Here is a 22,540-nt window from a genome sequence, read left to right as displayed (position 1 = left end):
TTTATTTTATGTTTTTAATGTTTAAGAAATTCATGTATATTGCATATGAGTTCAGAAAAAATCACCAAACATGGTACTAGACACTAAATGTTGTTTTAGTGTTTTAAATTTTCACAACCACTAAATCTAGTGCTTAAAGTGCGAAGCTGGCAACTATGCTCGAGACTGTCTTTCTGATTGAACAATTGTCATTTTGCCTTTTTGATTTACGTCGTAAACGTTATGTGGATGCTTCGTATTTCGTTCACAAATGTGAACGCAAAGTAAAATTGAGAATTGTGCTTGCATGTAGTTGTTCGTCGTTGAACGAGACCGATACCAATCCCAAGAGCAAAACCAAAACGAGACGAATGCTTGCAGTCCAGCGAAATTTTGACAGTTTGTTTCTTGCTTTTGGAAAGAAAGGTTGTAATCACTTAAAAGCACCGGTTGAAAAATATAATCGAAGCTAAATATTCGGGACGGAACAAAAACAAATAGCAGTGTTCGCTCGCGGTGGTGATAAATTTGTTGTATGTAAGCAAATAGCAAAGCAGAAAAGGCAGCAGCGCTTAAAAGTGTGAAACAAAGCGAGAGAGAGAGAGAGAGAGAAGTAGAAGGAAGAAAGAAGAGGTGACAACAGCACTTCACAATAACAATACACAGTGGATTTGGGGAATCTTTGGTGCTCCCGCAGTGGCACTACGAATAGGCTGTTCATTCTCTCATCTGCCTTGCGTTTATATATGCATTTGTTGTTGGATTGAATTATTCGTTCCATCGCACCATACACCTATTGCACAAGTCGAATACCACTAGAACGCCTCTTTAGGAAACTGATGGATGAAGAAGCTTTATTAAGCGCAGCGTATGGAGTGTAGCTGGCAAGCAAATAAAGGTACCGCACAGCGTTCTACTGAATTGGGATGTCTCCCACTCAAAGGGATATTAAAGTAGCATAAAGTGTTTGTGAAAACGTCCAACGAGTGTAAGTTCAATTCGTTACATTTGGAGCAAACGGATTGAAACATATAGTGACAGCCACTGTAGCGGTGACGGCGACGTCAGCTGTAATACCAAATACAAACTGGTAAACGACGTTTTTTACGCAGACGTTATTTACAAAAAGACAAAAAACCAAGCTTGAAATCAAATTAACGAAAATGGTTGAGCACAGTTTGTTCACGCTTGCCGATTCACCTTACTGATAGCAATAGCAGTTGTTTTGGAGGTGTTGCTGCATGCAGTATTTAACGACAGTGGTAGTATAAACTACTTATCAGTGGCAGTCGCGCGGTGCTACACGTCCACCCACCCACCAATTGAACATTGCGTACGCTCGCACGTTTGGCGGACCGCTCGCTCTTCGCTTGCAACAATCACAATTTTGTTTACAAATTTCGGTTGCACGCTACCGCTTACAATTTTCTTAACCTCAAGGACGTGTGTTTGATTTGTATTGGTGCGAATTTTTTAGCGTTTCGTTAATAGTGGTGATTTTTCAATCGCTAATTGTATGAGGCGCGTGTTTATGTCACGAAAACTTCCAACGTCAAACTGCCGTTTTACACAACATCTGTGTTGTCAACTCTTTCAATTATATTTATTCAAGAATTTATAAATTTGAAAGCCTATTTCAAGCTTGCAGTCGCTATTTTACCACTTTATTCTATGCGGGATGTGCTTTTAAAATACATACAGCCACCTATTGCCAATGCAAAGCTACAGAGATTATTCTTTTTAGGCGAACATTCTCCTTTTTTACTTTTGTGTGTTTTTTCTTGCCAAATGTCAAAGTTTCGGTCGTTTATCGGTCGTCTCGCTTTCGCGCACGTGAGAATTTTTCCTTCGGTTTCTTGGCCTAAAAGCGTTACCATGTGGAATTAAAACGCGTGTTCGATACAAATGCATAAATGCAGGATTTCAAGATACTTTTAGAGGAAGAATTGGTTCTGACTTAGTACCAGTTTTCAGTGCTAGTTAATAATTTTCCAGTTAAACTAAGCGTAAAAGCTAAAAGCCAAATTTTGCAATCTTAAACTTAGGTTAAAAAATTCACTACAGTGAAACTAGCCATTAATAATTGACCCGTACAATTTTGGGAGAAGTAATCGGGCTCACCAATTAATGTGAAATTGCTTTAGTTTTATTAGTGTTTTTAACGGCTATAAAATATCCATAGGGTCCATTGTAAAGTTGATTTCGAGAAATTGAAATGTTAAAAATCTAGATAAAATATGAATGGTGAAATAATAAATAGCTTCTAAACACTTGAAAAAGTTAACATGGAATCGAGTAGAAATATCCAATATGTGTAATAACATACCGATACAAATCGAAGCTACAATATTAACATTTTTTCAATATAAATTTTTGTAATAATCTGAAAAAAGAACAGATCGAAGTAATATCCGTGTTCAAAAATCCCAAATGTGATATGATTGATTATTTTATAATATGATCAATTTCGTAATTTTACCAAGTTGACAGCACTGCCGCTGGTAGCATATCTTGTCACTAAATTATTTGCTCTCTCAGTAGAGGGGAGGGCGGAAAATAGAAAAGTTTTTGAATTTGTGTCATAGCTAACAAATGGCAAGCGGAAAGTTGTTCACGAACGCCTAGATAACAAATAGTAGCGTGCCAATATTAATAAAAATCACCTGCAACCCGAATAGTTGGAATCATTCACTTAAATTTCAAAATGTACACAATAATATTCCAAAACAAACGATTTTTTTTTTATGTCAGATTCGGTAACAAATAGGAAAAGAGCATTAAAGAATTTTGCTGTTTGAAATACATCCAGAAACGCCAACATCTTCTATGTGTTCACTTGTATCGCTGTCGTCGCTACCGTTTGCTCGTTTTCCACACGCAGTTTATCCATGTTTGGGAGTGCAAAGTTATTACTCAGCTAGATACTTGTATGTCTTGTGCTAAGAATGAAATAAAGTTCTTTGCATTTTGAAATGGTCGAGTCAGTGAGTCTGTCTGCTTTGCTGTACACCTGTATTACTCACTTATTTATCTCTTTATTATTTAACTGCTGTTTTTTGGTAATCTCCGCAGTGTTTGGCGCTCTCCGGCAGCTCCAGTTGGAAATCGTGTGTTGGTGTTATTGGAGTGCAGCGCCATCTATTGCATTGCCGAAAATATCAGTGAGTTTAAACCGGGCGCATGCACATTCTTTTGAGCGTGCCCAGTTTTAAAAAGTGCGGACAATCAACAGGCTCCTCCACAGTGGCGTATCATATTTATTAAAACATATGCACACAGACTTTGGTATGATGACGTATTTTGAGAAATGCTTGAATTATGCATATTTTTCTTCTGATCAAATGAGCTAATTTTAAATAGGGCTGGTATTTTTAAACTTATATAAATCTCACTGATTGGTGCTGATAAGTTATGCGATTCTCAGACTTCTTTCATCGAAAAGAACAAAGATTATATTGTTTTCTCAATTTAATGCAATTGTTGTTCTCATGAAAATATTGGTTTTTAATAGCACAATCTAAACATTTATGGTTTCTTATTAAAACTAATTATTGTACAAATATACACAAGCATAGTATTAAAAAAAAGCTTTTCAAAAACTCTATATTTTTTTTGGCAAAAAAACAAATAATTTAATCATAGTCACCAGCGGGCATACTGTTAGCACCTTTGATTTACAGATGCATGCCAATGCAGCGAAAAAATAAGTCACAAAGGTATTAACCGGAGCGAATGATGCAATTAAGAAAATGAAACCAGAGCGGTTTTGCATTGCCGGCACGACAGGAATTTATATCATGGCTGTGTAACTAAGCCATTCAAATAGCATTTCAAAAATGTTGTAGGTAATATTTTATGCTGCTACAATAATAACAACGTAGGGCGTAAATTTCCTTAACTACATTAGTTTTATGCAGTCAGAAACGTTGAAGGAAATGTTCGAAATCAAATATTAGTATTCTACACTCAGATTATCAAAAGCATTTCAAGCCCGACCATTAGAAAACAGCCTAGCTAAAATAGAATTTCTATGAGAAGGAAGTTTAGAAAAACAAGCAATGTGAAGAAAAAAAGCATTTGCTAGTCAATATTAAATATGTTAATTCAGTCTATGGCATGGTAGATCTTACAGACTAGTGGTATGTAATTTAAAGTAGTATGTAATTTTTCTTCAAACTAATATGCATATACATACATACGTAAATAAAAGCTCTCATGAAATATCTATAGAAAGTAACAGTACAGAGCGCCAACGGCATATTTAAAAACAGAACTTGGAGATGAAAAGTCAGTATTAGTTTTTTTGATATTTTATTACACTCGAAAAGTGCTCCGAATATGGGTGTATGAGAAAAATAGTTGGCTGCGAACACATAGGTGAAATGGATTTTGAAACAGAAATGTTTCGCTGGGTGAATTTAAACTAATCTGACCGAGAAGTTCAGAGACAAAATTTTAAGAAAAATAAGACTCAATTCAAAAAAATTAGTAATCGACTATATCATGTCTATGCTATCTTAATCGATTTTCAGGTGTAGGAAAATTTAGAAACATGAAAATTTCAAAATGCGATATCTCAACGAAAAAAATGATATTAGAGCAAATTCAACGCCATTTGAAAAAAGAAGGCTTGTATTTAAAGATGCCATCCTTTAATTTTAGTGAAAGAAAACATCTGCAAGGCTACATAACCTCAAATATGGGCAAAAACGGAAACCAGAGCTGATAGAGCAATTCTGAGGCCAGATTTGGATTCAGCGCATCATAAACCTTCGGAAATATATAGTCTGGTTTCTGGGTCTGATATGCTGTCGGCCTGTGTAATTGTTCTATACAGCGATCAGAACTCCACTACCCTTGAGGTGTGCAGTTTTTAAAACATTCGTATCTTTGTGATAAACCAAAATTTCATTATGATTTCAATCAAAAAATCCAAAAAATATCAAGAAAAAAATACAAATGTCATATTCAGCACGAGAAGTGGCTAAAAAAATATCCGCATTTTAGACATATTTTAACAGATTTATTCAAAGACTTATTAACTACTTGGTTAATTCTACATTTTGATTCTTTTGAAAAAAATCTGACCAAAAGTAGGATCTTTAGGAATGTTTCAACTACAGCACCTAGAGAGTAATATTTTTAGGATAAAGGAATACTATGCCCTGTTTAGAGAACTACTTCACAAACTTGTAAAAGTCCCAACAATTCTGATTCATCCGCTCCCTTCATCGTCCACAATAATTTTTTGATATTTTCAATATACAGAAACGACTATCCTACATTTTATAATAGTATAGATTTAATTTTTGGTATACATATTTTCTTACTAATTAAATTATTGTATGCTTCACTCTCAAAAAATATTTATTTATAATCCCAAAAACACAATGAATTTTTCTCTCTCTCTCTTTAATTACTTTTCTCTGTATAGTCCTTAATTGAACGCTTAATATTTTCTATGTGTTTCTTCCAAATTGTTTTTCAGACATTTTACTGCGATTTTTATTTCCGGATGTTGAAGCAGATGTAAATCAACAAGTGCATTATTTTGTTCAAAAACCTAATATCGTATTTAGAAAATACTGGAATACTGAATAACTAAAGAGAAAGAAATAAGTGGAAAACCGCAATTCATCGATAGTTGACGAGGATTTAAACGCGCTTGCTGTGTGGTCGCTATGACCATTATACTATTTTTGGTTGACACGTCCGCGTCGATGTGCCAGAAAGCGTACGTAAATGGCGTACAAAAGTCGTATCTGGACATAGCGAAGGGCGCTGTGGAAACATTTCTAAAATATCGTCAACGCACACAGGATTGTCTTGGGGATCGCTATATGTTGATAACTTTTGAGGAGCCCCCCTCCAATGTCAAGGCCGGGTGGAAGGAGAATCACGCAACATTTATGAATGAACTTAAAAATCTGCAAAGTAATGGACTAACTTCAATGGGTGAATCGCTAAAGAATGCCTTCGATTTACTAAATCTGAATCGCATGCAATCCGGTATCGACACTTACGGTCAAGGTCGATGTCCCTTCTATTTGGAACCGTCTGTAATAATTGTGATCACTGATGGTGGACGGTACTCGTACCGTAATGGTGTACATCAGGAGATCATACTGCCGTTGAATACACAAATACCCGGAACCAATTTTACAAAAGAACCATTTCGATGGGATCAACGACTTTTTTCCTTAGTTCTACGCATGCCTGGCAATAAGGTCGATGAGCGTGTTGAAGGTAAAGTACCGCATGACGATTCGCCAATTGAGCGCATGTGTGTCGTGACGGGCGGGCGTTCGTATCGTGTGCGTTCACATCATGTACTCAATCAATGTATAGAGAGTTTAGTACAGAAGGTGCAACCGGGTGTTGTGCTACAGTTTGAACTAATGCTACCGAAGGAGGGTCTGCCAAATGAAGCTATGCAAGATATTATATTCCAACCAATGAAGAAAATGATCTACGTGCAAAAGCATATCACACAAAAGACCTTCCCCATCGGATACTGGCCATTGCCGGAACCATACTGGCCGGATCCGAAAGCTGTTACATTACCGCCGCGTGATGCGCATCCCAAACTAAAGGTAGTAGCACCTGCCGTCGATGAACCACAAATGGTGCGCAGTTTTCCCGTCGACAAGTACGAAATCGAAGGCAGTCCACTAACGCTACAAATACTTCAAAAGCGTGAAATGAATAAATGTTGGCAGGTAATTATATCGAATGGGATGCATGGATTTGATTTGCCATTTGGCTACTTGAAGGCTTCTCCGAATTTTACACAAGTTCACCTGTATGTGTTGGCATATAATTATCCGGCATTACTGCCGCTACTGCACGACCTCATACACAAGTATAACATGAGCCCGCCCAATGATCTTATGTATAAATTTAATGCTTATGTGCGCTCAATACCGCCCTACTACTGCCCATTTTTGCGGAAAGCGCTGCTCAACATCAATGTACCGTATCAACTGCTACAATTTCTGCTGCCAGAAAATATTGACAACTACTTGTCCCCGAACATTGCCAACCAGTTGAAGCATATCAAAAACACCGCTAAGCAGGATCAAGAAAATCTCTGTATGAAGGTATATAAACAGTTAAAACAGCCGAAACCACCGTATCGTCAAATCGAAACAGCAAAACTAAATCCGGGTGTACCGTTGCGTCGCGATCTTGTACGACATCCTTTGCTGAGAGAAACCTTTTCCAAATTGCATGCAGAAATTGAGCCACTTGAGAATTACACCATTGTCGTGCCACAGTTGACACGCCAATCTTCGGCGAAATCGTACCGTAATCCGTTCGATATTCCACGTCGTGATTTAATGGAAGAAATAGCGCGTATGCGTGATGCCGTTCTTCGACCAGCGCCAACAAGTTTAGTGGCTAAAGATTCGGGGCACTGCCTACCAATTGCCGAAATGGGCAACTACCAGGAATACTTGAAGAATAAAGATAATCCATTGCGCGAGATTGAACCAACGAATGTTAGGCAACATATGTTCGGCAATCCGTATAAAAAAGACAAGCATATGGTCATGGTGGACGAGGCTGATCTCAGCGATGTTGCTCCAATGAAATCAAATAATGGAGCTGGCGGTCCGCCACTGCCGGGCGTACCAGGCGGCATTGGTCCAAAGAAAATCGATGCATCACGTACGCGTAAGCGAAAGGCAGGCCCAATTCGTAAGGATTACATATTTAGGCGCACTTCCACAGATGTGCGACCCAGCACACCGAGCCTGTCTGTGACGTCTTCGATTTCCTCGAGCGCCTCGGTTTCCTCGCTATCTGACTTCGATGAAGATAGCGTTTCAGAGACAGCGTCCATATCGTCAGGCATGTCAGATGACGGAGACTCGGATCGGCTTGTGGTGGCGTTCGACTTCAATGAAGACGAACCCGGGGACCCGCTAATAAATGGCTATGTACGTAATTTTATTAATGGCATCAACGATGAAAGTAGCTGTGATTCTGATATGATCGTGCCCAGTGTTGGCCCGCTGAATTCAACGGCTGGTATTGCGGTGGGCATTTTGCCACTGACACCTGTTGCACAAATGCAAACCAACAGCAGTGTATTGACTCCTATGTCACCACCCGGCTCGCCACAACCCTATATGAACAGTTATGGCCAGCCAATTATGACGTCCGCAGATGCATTGCCTGCTGTTGGCTCAATAGTGGCGCCAAGCGTATTGGCTAATGCTAACCAATCAATAACACCCAACGTCTTCGCGTCATCGCTCCAAATCAATGGCAACGCTTTACTTGGTATTCCTGCTGCGGCAGCGCCGGTGGGCACACCAGTGCCCATTGCAGCAGTGGCCACGCCGTTAATTGTGTCCCCAGCTCCTGCCTATCAACACAACGATATTAATGATGCTCAAGAAATTTCTCGCATATTACAGCAATGCCACAACGGCACTTCTAATATATCGAATACAACTTCCGCGCCGAATCTTGAATTGGCAGTCAACGCAGGTGCGATTAAAATGGAAACGGAGTTGGCACTAATGCCACCACCATCATCCACGACAAATTCGCTAACACCTGTGACGCTTTCCGCCAACTTTGATACACTGAAACGCGAGTCAATGGCCAATAATGCGGGCGTATGCAACTCTAATCATTTGCCCAATCACAACCAACACAACAATATAAACAGCTTAAGCAATAATATTGGCAATGGAAATATCCAGCGTAATTCTAGTATCATTTCGTCGCCACCACCTCTCACAGATGAGCAGCGCGATGCAGCGCGCAAACATAACCTAGAAATTCGAACACAAGTTTTTCGCGATATACGGCGTCCAGGCCGAAATTACTCGCAACTATTGGAGCATCTTAATCTAATCAAAGGTGATTATGATATGAAATCAAATTTCATAAAAATGTGCATCAGCGAATCTATGCGTTTTCGGCGGAAGCAAATGATGAACAGCATACAAGAGTGGTGGGATAAGAAGCAAGAGCAATCACAGGCGACAACAACAAGTTAACAATTACTGCTTTGGAATATAAATTGAGCAATTGAGCCATTCACAGACACAGACAGTCGTATACGGTATAGTTATTGTGAAAATACCCTAAGATCATCGTAGACCACCGAGCCACCGGCTGATCTTTTCAAATGAACATTCACGCCCAAAAATGAACAAAAATGCGTTATGCGAATTGGAGCGCGAACTCAGGCATAAATGTGGAAAGTGCATAAATATATATGCATGTGTGGGTATGAGTGTGTCCGTGCGCAAGGGAGGGGGCGGTCCTTTTCGTTTGAGAAAGTGGGTGCTATATGTGGTTGATTAAAAAACGTGGGCTTGGCAGTTTGGGTAGTTGGCTGTGACGTTTATGTGTGCGTGTGTGCGAATAACTGCCGGCAGTAGGTTGCATACAAGTTCAACAAGTCTATGCACATATGGATAAATCCATTTATAGCAAAGTGTCCACGTCTCCAAATGGGTTTCAAGCACTTATTTATGATTAATTTGAAAGGATGTACATATTTGTATATTTCTCGCCGGGTTATGCCAATATTAGGGGCTTTAAAAGAGTTGGAACATTTTTTTGATTAAAAAATTTTTAATAGAATAGTTCCTAGAAGCAATTATGAGGCGTTGAAATTTCCAATATCAAATTAGAAGAATTTTATAGTGAGAGCTACGTATAAATATTTAAGTGAGGTTTTAAGATCTTTTTGTGGATCTAATAATTTATAACGTTTTCATTTTAATGTTCGGAGGAAAAATAGTAAAAGGTATAGCAAGCTTTGATTTAGAATTTTAAATATAGTAAAAAATAATGCATGCACATTTTGCTTGTGTGCTTAAATATTTATTTAACAGTAAAAGCATAAAGAAATCTTATTACAAATTGATGGCATGTTTTTTGTCAAAGTAGAAATTGTATAAATAACCGTAAATTGTACCTCTGTGGACACTTTGACTACATATCCCTGCGCATACAAATGTGCACAAGTGACTGAATGATCAACTCGGAAATAATGCATCCTATTTGCATATTGGTAGGTGTATAGCCCTCTTCAAAATTCATATCGTACTCTGCATACCGGCAGTAGTAATTTCCAGTTATTTCATTGCACCGCTCTAAAGTCAAATACATTGCAAGGTAAACATTTGGACTACAATAAATTGTTATGGTAATGATCGGTCTGGATTCTCATCAATGATTCCTTCCTTGCGCGCCACCATTTGTTTTTATTTTTATTAGAGCCTTGGGTTCCATACTTTTATTCGTTTATCTTTAGAAGATACATAAGAATAGACTGATACCTTTATAACTGATTCACCACGCCCACAAGCCCATTTCTAGGTATAAACTTATGGCCTGAATAATTTTTAAGAAGATATAGTCAACTTGTCAACTGGGCAATTATTCTCCCTTTAACAGCCACTTAAAGACAAACGTGATTGCGCTGCTTTACTAGAGTAAAAATAGAAGGTAATTGTTTTGCTTTGTTTAAAACACTTCAAATTCCTTTATTTTCCAAAAACACAAATATTAAGTTTAAATATGAAAAACGTGTCGAAACAAAAATGTAGGAAAAAGGGTTAGCGCGCTAGGCGTATCGCCTAATCACCCTATGTTTTCGTGTAATTTTATTCTAGTTTAACTTGCTTCTACATAAAATACAACACTAGTTAATAATAAAAAATATATAATATGTGTATAGGCATATAAAAAAATGATCAAGGGTGACTCTAGCGTATGCAGAAATTTATTAAAAACTAACTTAAATCAAATTTGTGTGTATTCAATCAAATTCGTCTGGAACTTATAAAAAAATGTTAGTAAAGAATTAATTTTGAGTGTTTTTATTTCCTTATACATATTAATTTTTCAATTTGATGATTGTATAAAAATATCATACATAACGTAATAGAATGCGTCTGTGCGGAAAATTAAATCAATTATTATATAAAGCAGAACGTAAAATTGTTTGAAATATTGATACATAAATTACGAACATAACGTAAATACATAAGTAAATTTTTGAATGTAATTTAAATATTTTATAATATTAATTATAAAAGAGTGCAAGAGATACAAATATAATTAAATTTATGAGAAATTTTTAAATACTTTATGCCTACATATTTATACAGGGTTAGTAAGTTAAATGAAAACACACCGCAACACATACGAAATGATAGGAAGAGGTCGTTAGGGAAAGCTCATTGAGTTCTTCATTGATTTAACAATTTCATAAATATTTTCAGCTTTTACGATCATTCCTCCGACCCACTGGCGTATGCGCGAAAGCAAGTCGTGCAGTCGCCTACAGTTATGAACGTTATGCATATGCGTATGTATATATGAATGTTAGTGCCCATGCTACGTCGCTGATCAAATGAAGAGCTTCCCATGGATTTTTTAAAATAAAGGAAAGTATTGGTACTTATTATTTAATGGACAATTATTAACTAATTTATTGAAGAGCTGCTGCCTTTTTTAAATGCCGTGCAATCTGATTGCAGTTTTTAAATATCGCAAGGCGGATGATTCTCTTTTTTGCTTAGAATATATTTATATTTGCCTAAATATATGCAATGAAATTCTATGTGTGTGAGACCTGTGAGACTAGAAGCTGCTTATCGCCGATAAACCAATAGATTCTACTTGCAGAATGGATGTGAAGAGAAAATTGCATGCATATATTTAAAAGTGTGCGTGTGTGTACAATGAGCAGTGGCCTTAATTTGGCCTTAAATGATGTTCACACATGCGAAATTATCGAATGAGATTGCGATAATTTCTCTACCCGTTTACACGGTCAGACTTAAAATTAATTCAATTGGGTGACATGTTTGTGTACGCTTGTTTGATTGGAGATTCATGTTGGTTATTATAAATATTATATTATGGAAGAAAGCAAAAAAAAAAAATGCAGCTATTGATTTAGCTCCAATTTTTCGGTGCTAGTTTAACTGCGCCGAATTTTTAAAATGCGAAATTAAGCGTTTAAATTTTGTTTAGTAGGAACGCGGCGTTAAACTTGCATTGGAAAACTTAGTCATAATGGCATAATTGACCGCCAGTAGTAAGTAATTGGCAGAAATGAAAAAAAAAATACTTCAAAGGTTTCCAAAGATTATTGCATGCAAAATCCGTGGCTATATTTCATAATAAAAATAAATCCACACATTACCGAGGGTGAAATTTTGTTTGGTTAATCCACTTTTTAATTACGCATTAAGGCATCAAGCTCGAAGTAATCCGGTAACATTCTGTAATGCTCGTAATGCGCATAACTTCCTGTAATAATTAAGAGAAAACAAATTTTTTTTCGTTAAGCATTACTACTATTTTCGCTGAATTGCGAATGCAATTAGTGCAGTAGTGACCAGAGGCATAACAGTTCAAAATCAATTTGATTTTTTTGCATTATTATTATTGTCAAAATTATGTGGCAGATGGTAGGAAACTTCATATAATTTATCACATTTAACACCACAAAGACGCTTTAGATATGTAAGTAAAATTTGACTCAAATCAAGGAAAAAGTTTATCAAGCTGAAGAACTGCAGAATGAAAAAAGTTCTCATCATCTTTCAAGGGTTGGTTTAATAAAAAAAAAAAATGAATTTTGGGCCTCGATCATCTTTTCCAAAATCATTGACGAGAATAAAAAAAAACAATATTAAAATCGGTTGAAATTCTAGAATTTTTCATCAAAATTGTTCGAAAATTCCCACTGTGCGAATCCACGAAAAAAAAACCACGATGGACGGGGTAAACTAGACCTCGTCAGAAATTTTTAAGCTTTTGCCGATAAAGTAAATTTTCGTCTCATCAAGGAGGCAAAAAATTTAGACCCAAAATCACCTTTGGAGCAAATATTTTATAATTTACCTTCGAAATTTTGTGACGTTTTTTCGCACAGTGCTTATTTGGGTTTTCCGATTTGAATTAGTACATTTTCAAAATATTTGCAACCTCAATGAAATCTACAAGGTGAAGTCCAAAATAAACCAGACTGAGCTAAAACAGCAACGACAGAAGCTTTGTTCTGATAACTTCGATACATTGTTTTGCGCGATCTAAAAGCTTTTCGAAAGGGTGTTTTAAGTCATTGATCGGAATGACATTACAAGCTTCGGAATGTCGGTACAAGCCTTTTGGATGACCTCTGCGAACGCAAAACGTTTTTCCGTTTCATGCCCAATGGAATTTTGTGAATAGGTAGAAGTCACAGGGAGCTATATCAGGCGAATACGGTGAGTGACTGATGGTTAAAATGCGATTTCTTCTCAAAAAATCAGTCACATGAGTGAATCGATGAGATGGTGCATTATCTATCATGCAATAAGCCCCAGCTTCCTCCGTCGCCGTATTCAGGGCGAATTCGACGAATTCGATGCAACAAGCGCTTCAAAATGCCAAGATAGAAAATTGCATTAACGGTTTGGCCCGTTGGCACGAACTCCTTGTGGCAATTCCCTTGGAATCGTAAAATCAAATGAGCATCGACTTGATTTTTGACTTCTCCAAACGCGATCTTTTGGGTGGGTGGTGGCTCGTCTGAGGCCTTCTATTTGGCACTTTGACGCTTAGTTTCAGGTTCACGTTTCATCACCAGTTATTATACAATGTTGTGAAGGAAGTTCTCGTCTTTTCTCGCCTCTTTAATTAGGTTTTTCGAATGTTGAATTCTGAGCAATTTTTGGTCCTCAGTTAACTTGTGCGGAATGAAACGTGCGCAGACCTTTCGTAAACCCAAATGATCAATTAAAATGCAACTCGGATTCCATGAATGATGATGAAGGATGATTCCGGTTCATTTTTGATAAATTTACGAACAATTTCGATGGAGTTCTCGGTGATTACTGATTATAGGCGGCCCGTATGTTTATTGTCACTTATGTCCTCACAACCATCTCTGAAACGTATAAACCACTCATGAACTCTGGCACGAGAGAGACAATCATCGCCATAAACTTCAATCATTTCATCAATTCAAATGTTTCGGTAAACGTTTTACCGATTTTAAAACAAAATTTGATATTAACTCTTTGTTGGAAACTCATTTTTGTATCGATGACACAAACATACTGACGCTTTAGACGCAATAACTTCGCTTCCACTGAACCGAATGCCATCAAACTTTCACTGGAAGTCAGCTAGGGATGTAACTCCCAATGCAGTAACTCGTTGAAAAGATGGCGCCATCAAACATATTTTTATGACGCCTGTCTTGTTTATTTTGGACTTCACATTGTATACAGATTTCAGGATGCTTTTTTTCTTGAAGTTATGTTTCACCCTCCAAACAATTTGCAAGTGATTTATGACTAATTTGGTGAGATCACAAAAAAACCGGCATTCGTTTTTAAATACTTATAAATTGTTTAATTATTAGGGAGGGCCGATTCTTATGAGAAAGAAGCCGTCGAAAGTAGTTCTATAACTTCTTCTACCCCACAAGCGGGCGAAAGGCTAAATTAGAGTTTGCCATATTTTTTTTATCAGAGCAGACACTTAGAAAAGTGGATAGTCGTGCTTTTGAGAGCTTTGTCTGTTTGCTTTATTAACACATCTTTTTCCAAAAGTCTCATACAATTTCTAGTACAAGGGTGGCAGTCAGGGAATAGATTTTCAGCCGTTCCACTCTTCTGAAAGTTGGTAGTCTGCTAGAGCTCTTGAGTTCAAAAGTATTACGCGTTTTGCCTACTTACATCGTGACATCGAAGAAATCGAAATTATCAACCATAATCTTTGAAACCGTAATGCTTTGGCGAGGCTAAGAAGGCTCTGCTTGCGCCATTACTTCTTCGGTTGTCTAGGAGACGCAGACCTGAGCTCAGTGAACATCCATAGGTTTTTTTTTGTAAGTAAATGGGGAGACGCAAAATGAGCTTAAATAACGGTATCAACGGTATTGGTCCACTGAGATTAAGTCACTATTAAATAACTACCAAGAACACCTACAACTTCCAAGCCTGCCAGTCACAGCTGAAAGAAAAAGTTTCCTCTACCGGGTTGCGCGCGAAAGGCAAAAACTGGCCAGCAGTTGGGTTCGAACCTAACACAAAACAACTTTAATAATTCAAGGAGGAAAGTTTTGAAGGATAGTTATGAAAGCCCGATTATTTTCCTACCTTTAATAAGTAAAATTTTTCAAATCCAAATGATTTGATAAACGTTTTTCGAAAAAAATGTTAATTATGAATATGAGGCGCCAATCAACGGCGGAGTTGTGGAACCCGAGCTGCAGGATACCAGAGGGGCCACCGGTTGCGAATAGTGATACGGCCTTCAGGTATGAAGGATAGCTGTGAATAAGTATTTATTTACATATGTATGAGCAGTCCCGGACAAGCAACGGGCAGGAATAACGAGTGTGAGTGGTCTTGTCGTGGAGTATGGCAAGTCCTTTATAAAATCCACAATGCTCGATAATTCCTATGACAAGGCGAGCAAATGCGCTTTAAAATGATCATTCTGCCCTGATTCCATTTCGTAGCGTCTGCCTTCATGTGAGCAGCGACTTAAGCCACGTCTGTCTCGTTGCGAGCGGTTCCCTCTTGGAAATTCTATTCCTTGCAAGCTATATTTAAGGTAGCTGCCCCACCACTCCGAAATCGCATTGGTACTGAAACCATGTAAAGTTAGAGGAATCGGATTTTAAATTGAAATAAGACAACGAACATTCAAATGAATGGGCAATCTTTATTATTTTTGTGTAGAACCATTAATGACGTTTTTTTTTTAAGATAATACCTTTCAAACGTTGACCGCAATTGCGTCGTGATTCCTCCTTCCGTAAACACCAATCGGTATCTTGTGAATAACTTTAGTAATGTTGGCTTCCAATGCATCAATCGAAGCTAGTTTATTCATTGATTCCTCCAGGCCATAGGCCGCACCAAACGGTGGTTTTTAATGAATGTAATGGCGGCCGCCGTATCCGAATGGGTTAGTGCGTTGGGAGTCGGCTTGAAACTGTGGGTCCCTCAATTTGTGAAACACCATCAAGACGCACACCGGAAACAGGAGGAGGAGCTCGGCCAAACACCTAAAAAGGGAGTACGCGCAAATTATATACATATATATGCGTATATATAAAAGCTGTTGTGTGTTGAGTGGCTGTTCAAAAATGTGCCTCATCGCTGAACAAAATTCCCGAAATGCGGATCTTCGTCGAGTTTTTAAAAGATCCCAACGACTGAAATTATGACGCTATGAAAATCGGCCGGCTTCACATCTTGGACTAGCTGTTTTTTATACGTAACATTTTTGCGTAAAATCGCCTAAATAGTGCCATAAGATAGGTGAAACTGTTGAGATCGGCTCCGAATCCATTCTTCCAGGCCGTGGGCGAAATTCTTATTTACAGCTGCAATATTCTCTTCAGTTCGGGCTGTACGTGGTCTAAACGGTCGAGTATCATCTAATACTGTAAAATTATTTTGAATTTTGCCGATGGTTTGCCGAATAGTGCGTTTTGTGCTTGATGAACACTTTTCACTGAGCGTCGATTTTCGAAACGAAACTTTTACGATTTGTAAACGTTGCTGAGGCGTTAGTCTTTCCATGATGAAATGTCAATGAATACTGAAAAAAAAAATGTATTTAGTTTGACAGTAAACACGCGCGATCTGTCAAAAACCCCTATTGGAAAAACTACCTCCAATCTGATCACCCTTTAGAATCCGTATTTCATTGAAAATGAGTGTCTTTCGCCGCAGAAATGAACTCTCCCTAATACACATACGTACGTACATATCTGGACTCTTCTAATCGTTTGCATGTGTATGAATGTGAGCTTGTGTTCAGATTCAAAAATTTAAAATTATTTTGTTAATTGCAAATTGTGAGGCATTCGATATTATGATGTTTCTGATTGATTCGTAGAATAAATTTTATTTGTGTAAGTATATTATTTACACATGTTCAGTGAATACTCGGTACGTATTACATTTGTTTTTTTTTCGCAAAATTAGCGCAAGAGTGCTTGCAACACAAAACAAAAGAATCTGCTGAATACGATTTTGTCATCTGCTTGTTTTTAAAATTTGACGAAGTGAATGACTATGACGGCGACAGTGATTATATTCCTTGAGATCTCTTCAAGGTTGTTGTTATGTGGGTTTATTCGCATAGACGTGAGATTAGGCGATACGAATACTAATATTTAAACACACGAATGCCTCCTACACCTGTTATTTGAAAAATCATTTCTGAAATGGTATTCCAAATGACTTGTTTTTGTTTTTTATTGCATAGTATATTGTGAATTCATGCATCCGTAAAAAGATATACATACAGTAAATAGTAGGCACACTGGCGGCCACGTATAACTTACTTTGATAGAGAAATGAAATAAAATCCTGTACGTAAATATAAAAAATAACTCAAAGCTGCAAGCTGCTTCTGGTAGGTGAAAGTTTAGTTCAAAAATGTTTGCAAACGCGGAGGGTGTTGCCATTATTGCTATGTACAACAAAATGGTCGAAAATACAAAAAAAAAAAATAATAAAATGAAAAAAAGACTGGGTTAACCGCTTAACCGCTTTAACTTTATACTCATATTTGTAGCAATTTCCAGCAGCAAATTTTTGGCCGTTTTTTAACTTCCCGGATTTTCAGATAACTAATCGGCCCCGAAAGCTTTAAAATCGCCTAATATTAACTCGAAGACAGTAAAAGAATGTATCGACGTTTTGACAGAATCTGCTCTGGGTGCCGGGTCATAGAGACATAGAAGGCAACTGCAAAGCAGATTGGGTACCACATTACCGACGCAACCAGACAAATTGAACCTTTACCTTTAGCCAGGCACGACGAGAGGGGGGGATCGGGTACTTTTTCCCCCGGGCCCGTAGTTTTCAGAGGGGCCCGGACTCGAGATTATGCGTATTTATATGAATTAGACATCATTGGAAAGGGCCCGCATTTGCAATTTTCCCCCGGGGTCCGGATTTTCCCCGGGGCCCGGATATGCTCTCTACGGCCCTGTCTTTAGCAACTAATTCCTTTTTAAGTTCCGTTAGAGGAATGCTGAGAATATCTCCCATAATTGAGCATTTACGCCTAGCACTCCAAAAGCAATCTGAAAAAGGTTAATTTTTTGAAAATTGCAAAAACAAAAATACACTCCAAAAATACGCAAAATAGGTGCATATTTGAATTTTTTCATATGGAACAAACAACAAATTTCCAAAAATCAGGTATTTTGCAGCCAGTTGAGACTCGCACTTTGTTACACAAAAATAAAAAAATTGCGAGGCGGTTCCTACATATTCCACCTATTGATATACATATATGTTAAAGGGATAGCGGCCAAGTCTATAATACTTCCGAGATTAAAACAGCAAGATAGACCTGAACAAAGACTATAAAACACGAATACCCCACAGAAAGAATTGGCAGACCAGAGGCATATCAGATGATAGTAGTCACCATATTTATGCTGACGGCGCAAAGACCAACAATGACACTGAATCGGTAGTCTACTCGGAATAATTATTCTTAAATTGCTCCTTTAGACTGCTAGACCGGTGTAGCGTCTTCCAAGCTGAAATTTACGCTATAGACAAAACAGCAAAAACGATAAGACTAATGGACTTACCGCTGGTAAACCTTAACATTTTTGTTGATAGTCAAGCAGCGATCAAGGCACTGACCTTAGCGCGCATCAATTCAAGATGTGTTAAAGAATGCAGGAGGTCGCTCTCTAAATGAACTATACATTGCGTTTGACTTGAGCATATCCGCGGACACCAATAGAAGGTGGTCTCTGACCAATAACTGTAGGGTCTCCAAAGCGCTCTGGCGAAAACTGAATCTTAGAACGACAAAATGTCTGCTTGGATTCAATAGATCAACTACCAGCGTGCTCCCAGGTTTTATAACGGGTCATGGAGTATTGGCACCCTAGCCAGTAGAATGGGTGTACCCCAAAATGACTTCTGCAGAAATTGTGGAGATGATGAAGAAATTGAGTCGGAACAACACCTCCACTGTGAATGTCCTGCACTTCAAAGAAGACGTGCCAAATATCTTGGCGATTATTTCTTTGAAGACTTGGGAAATTTGCAAAATGTCTCATTCTAGGGACTAGTTACCTTCTTAAAAAGATTTAAGTGGTTTGCTTTTAGTTAGGAGATGTAAATCGAATGCACGTATCACAATGAGCTTAAGGGCCACTGAGAGTCTTAGACAAACAACCTTGCTAACATAATCTAACCTACACTAAAATTCAATAGGCCATAAAACTGCATACCCAGAAAAATTATTCAAACTCTGGTTAAAGAGTAGAAAGTTTTGATAAAATTCGAGAAATTTTGTACAAAGTGTAAAATTTCCCTTTTATATCTTGTTTTGTTGTTGTATAAAATGTATTTTTATAAAAAATAATGGTGCGCCTATAATATTGCAACGGGGTGTATATGAGAAAAAATCTTAGTGGTACGATTTAATAGCGGATAGGGCAAGTATACACGGGAGATAGAAAAGATAATAAATAGAAGGAGCAAAATTGTTTGTAAACCAAAAATTTTCAATAAAAAATTAAAAAAAAAAATTGTGTCAGTTCAACGGCTGAATTCCGTCAAACTCCCTGAGAACCGAGTAGTAGTACCGCGAAATGCGCAACCTTCTGTATTTTACCTGCAGTGGCCAAAACTGCTTCATCGAGTTCAAATCAAGATAATTTCAAAACCATTTACTTCCAGACCGATTCTCACAAGTAGATTTGTACTGGTTAAAAAGTAAAAGTGCACTCGCTGTGTGTATTTGTTAGGGTCATATCGGTCCTGAATCAAAATCATGAAACAATAAAAATTGTACAAACAAGTTATTTGTTTGAAAACGCGTTCAAGGGGAACGAATTCTTGAATAAGCTCCGCGGTGAGTTAAGCGCGGCCGCCAGTGTATATCCGTGTATGCACGTATGTAAGTATGTGAGTATATTTATTTTCACAAATTTTCTTAATTACGAATTTTTCGCAATATTTGCACTAAACAATTGGAACTTTTCAAGAGAATTTCGAAATTTTAAGCATCTTAAACAATGCGCCATTGACAAGAGCAGTGGAACAAACAATTTCTCCACGGCTTTCTTCAGGTATTCAAATGCAATGTCAGTGCTTCATCTAAAAAATTGCTTAAATGTTTTGCACACATACATGCATATGAGTACATATGTATATAGACAATACACGATTTTTTTCAAGTAACTCAATTTCAATTATTCTAAAAGCTTGAGGCGTGGGCAAGCAGCGGCAGAATACACGACTGCAATCCATTTGAGGCTTCACTAAGCCACCGCCGGTTCAAAAGCATCCCTCTGACTCATTGCATTCCCAGTGTAAACAAATTTTTTACCAATTAAAATTATGTTGTGCTATTTTTAAAAATATGATCACCATCCTCATTTGTCACTGGCAACTAGCCTACATAGAATGTCGCCAATAATTCCATATGGAAATGTTGCTAATTTTGAAAATATGTATGTGGGTTGATATAAATTTTCTCAGTTTAGTTTTTATTCGTTCATTTTAGTTTATTTGTTAACGTCATTGAGTAAATTTTGTTTACAAACAATTTTCATAACTCTAGAATCGTCAATTAACTACAAATTAGACAATCTAATGCCAGAAGGAGACAATGGAGCAGCCTTATTTATCAAGAGCATTTGCAAAAATTTCTTTCTCTCGTATTTTCTTATTCTAGCCCACATATCGACGTGAATTCGTGTGTGTTTGTATGCGCATATTACTTGCATTCCAGATCATTTAGGATTGTGTCGTCATAATCTTCAAAAAAAAGTCACAGTACTTTCTCGGTAATCGTGACTATTGTTTGTTGGGAAAACTCTATTTTTGCAATTACTAACATTTGATCAATGCAGCCTGTCTAAACGCAACTTTGGGTTTTTATATCCACGCGGTCTTGCCCCTGGGGTATTATAATTTTGTTCGCCGTATCTCCGTGCATGAAACACCAAATTGAAGAAAAAGTTTTTTCAAACATCGACCGCCCCTAGATAGGCAATGGCAAACCTCCGAGTGTATTTATGCCATGAAGAAGGTCCTCACAAGAAATATCTGCCGTTGGGAGTCGACTTTAAATTGCAGGCCCTTCCGTTTGGGGAATAACAAGACGCATGCCACAAATACGAGGACGAGCACGGGAAAAAACCCAGAAAGGGTGTAAGTGTCAATTATATACAAGGTTTGAGTGAAAATGAATGAGCCTTATTTTTTTAAGCAGTTTTATTAAACCTTTTGGCTTATACAACTAATATTCTTCAAAATAGGATCCTTGAGCGTTAATACACCGCTGGTAGCGGTCCTTCCACTGCAGGAAACATTTTTTAAACTCATCCGCCGGAATCGCGTTTAATTCGGCTGTCACAGTTTTTTGGATCGCCTCGAGAGGGGAAGAAGGAGGATGATGACCAAATGATGACTACTTAAGTCTAAACAAGCCGTGCTTCAATTGGGCCGTGAATATTACGTGGAAGTGTGGAAGTAAAACTTTAATAGTCTTATTCTCTTCAAAGCATATTTTTATATTTTTTTTTAAGAAAATTTCATCAAACAATTGGCTGACTCATAAGAATGCATTGTAAATGGCTAAATTGACAAGAGGCTAATTGAAGAAACAAAAATTGAATGGCCTAAACTTTCACTTTATACACAAGATTTGTATTGGATTGTATTGACAGTCGAACTGCACTAAGAGCCCTTACTAACCCACGCTGCTCTTCGAAATTACTCGATGAATGCAAGACAAAACTGAACAGCAAAGTTTGTCTTATTTGGGTGCCTGCACATTGCGGTACTACAGAGAACGAGTTGGCTGATAAACAGGCTAATGAAGGCTCTGGAAGCATATCACTAGGTCCTGAGTCTTTTCTAGGTGTTAATTCTGCATCGATTCAACTATGGATTGACGACTTCATGAGGTCTACCCATAGAAGACGTTGGTCTGAGTTAGGCTCCTGCAGAGCAGGCAAGTGCTTTGTGAAAGAAACAAACAAGAAATTAGCGACCTTTCTCCTAAAACTTGGTGGATGAAGTGATGGGTGATATTGCAGTGCACAACGCCTGTGGTCAGCATACGGCTACCATGGGAATCACAGGCGACGCAATATGCCTAACCTGTCGTGAGAATGAGGTCACTGCGTAGCATTTTCTCTGTAGCTGTCCGGCGCTTTCTAGAATCAGACTTAGACCGTAGACCGTTGGGGTGCGATGTACTGAGCATGGATAAAGTTCATACTCTTTCTCTTCCGGATCTCTTAAGATTCATCAATGAATCCAAAAGATTCTTTGAAGTGTGACCTCAAACCAATTTTTACGTTATACCATCCATACCTGAACTATCATGTCTCTCTATTTCTTCCACTGCAATCTACCCGGGTTAGTACAATGATCTTCGTTACTGAGTGCTTGGACTTGTCCAACACCCCACAAATTTAATCAAATTTGCAGATTTTGTTGTTTCCACTAATTTTTGGCAGTTTCCGAATTAAAAAAAAAATTCGACACAGGTAAAGTTGTGCATCAAATGA

At 37.7% G+C, this 22,540-nt stretch overlaps 1 protein-coding gene across 4 annotated transcripts; it reads left to right on the top strand.

Annotated features, from left to right (window-relative positions):
• The first annotated feature begins 249 nt into the window (after positions 1-249).
• LOC128857966 (integrator complex subunit 6) lies at positions 250-11,092 on the top strand. Of its 4 annotated transcripts, none has more exons than XM_054093831.1 (3): positions 250-877; positions 3,052-3,264; positions 5,468-11,092. In XM_054093831.1, the coding sequence occupies exon 3, from the start codon at positions 5,661-5,663 to the stop codon at positions 8,994-8,996; it is 3,336 nt and encodes a 1,111-aa protein (XP_053949806.1). In that variant the 5' UTR covers positions 250-877; positions 3,052-3,264; positions 5,468-5,660; the 3' UTR covers positions 8,997-11,092. The 4 variants fall into 4 exon arrangements, with proteins under 4 accessions (XP_053949806.1, XP_053949804.1, XP_053949807.1 ...); XM_054093830.1 differs by lacking the exon at positions 250-877 and adding an exon at positions 2,432-2,963; XM_054093829.1 differs by lacking the exon at positions 3,052-3,264.
• Positions 11,093-22,540: the final 11,448 nt, after the last annotated feature.

This window comes from Anastrepha ludens, chromosome 3 (genome assembly GCF_028408465.1).
Source record: "Anastrepha ludens isolate Willacy chromosome 3, idAnaLude1.1, whole genome shotgun sequence".
Classification (NCBI taxonomy): domain Eukaryota; kingdom Metazoa; phylum Arthropoda; class Insecta; order Diptera; family Tephritidae; genus Anastrepha; species Anastrepha ludens.
This window is presented reverse-complemented; position numbering and strand designations above follow the sequence as displayed.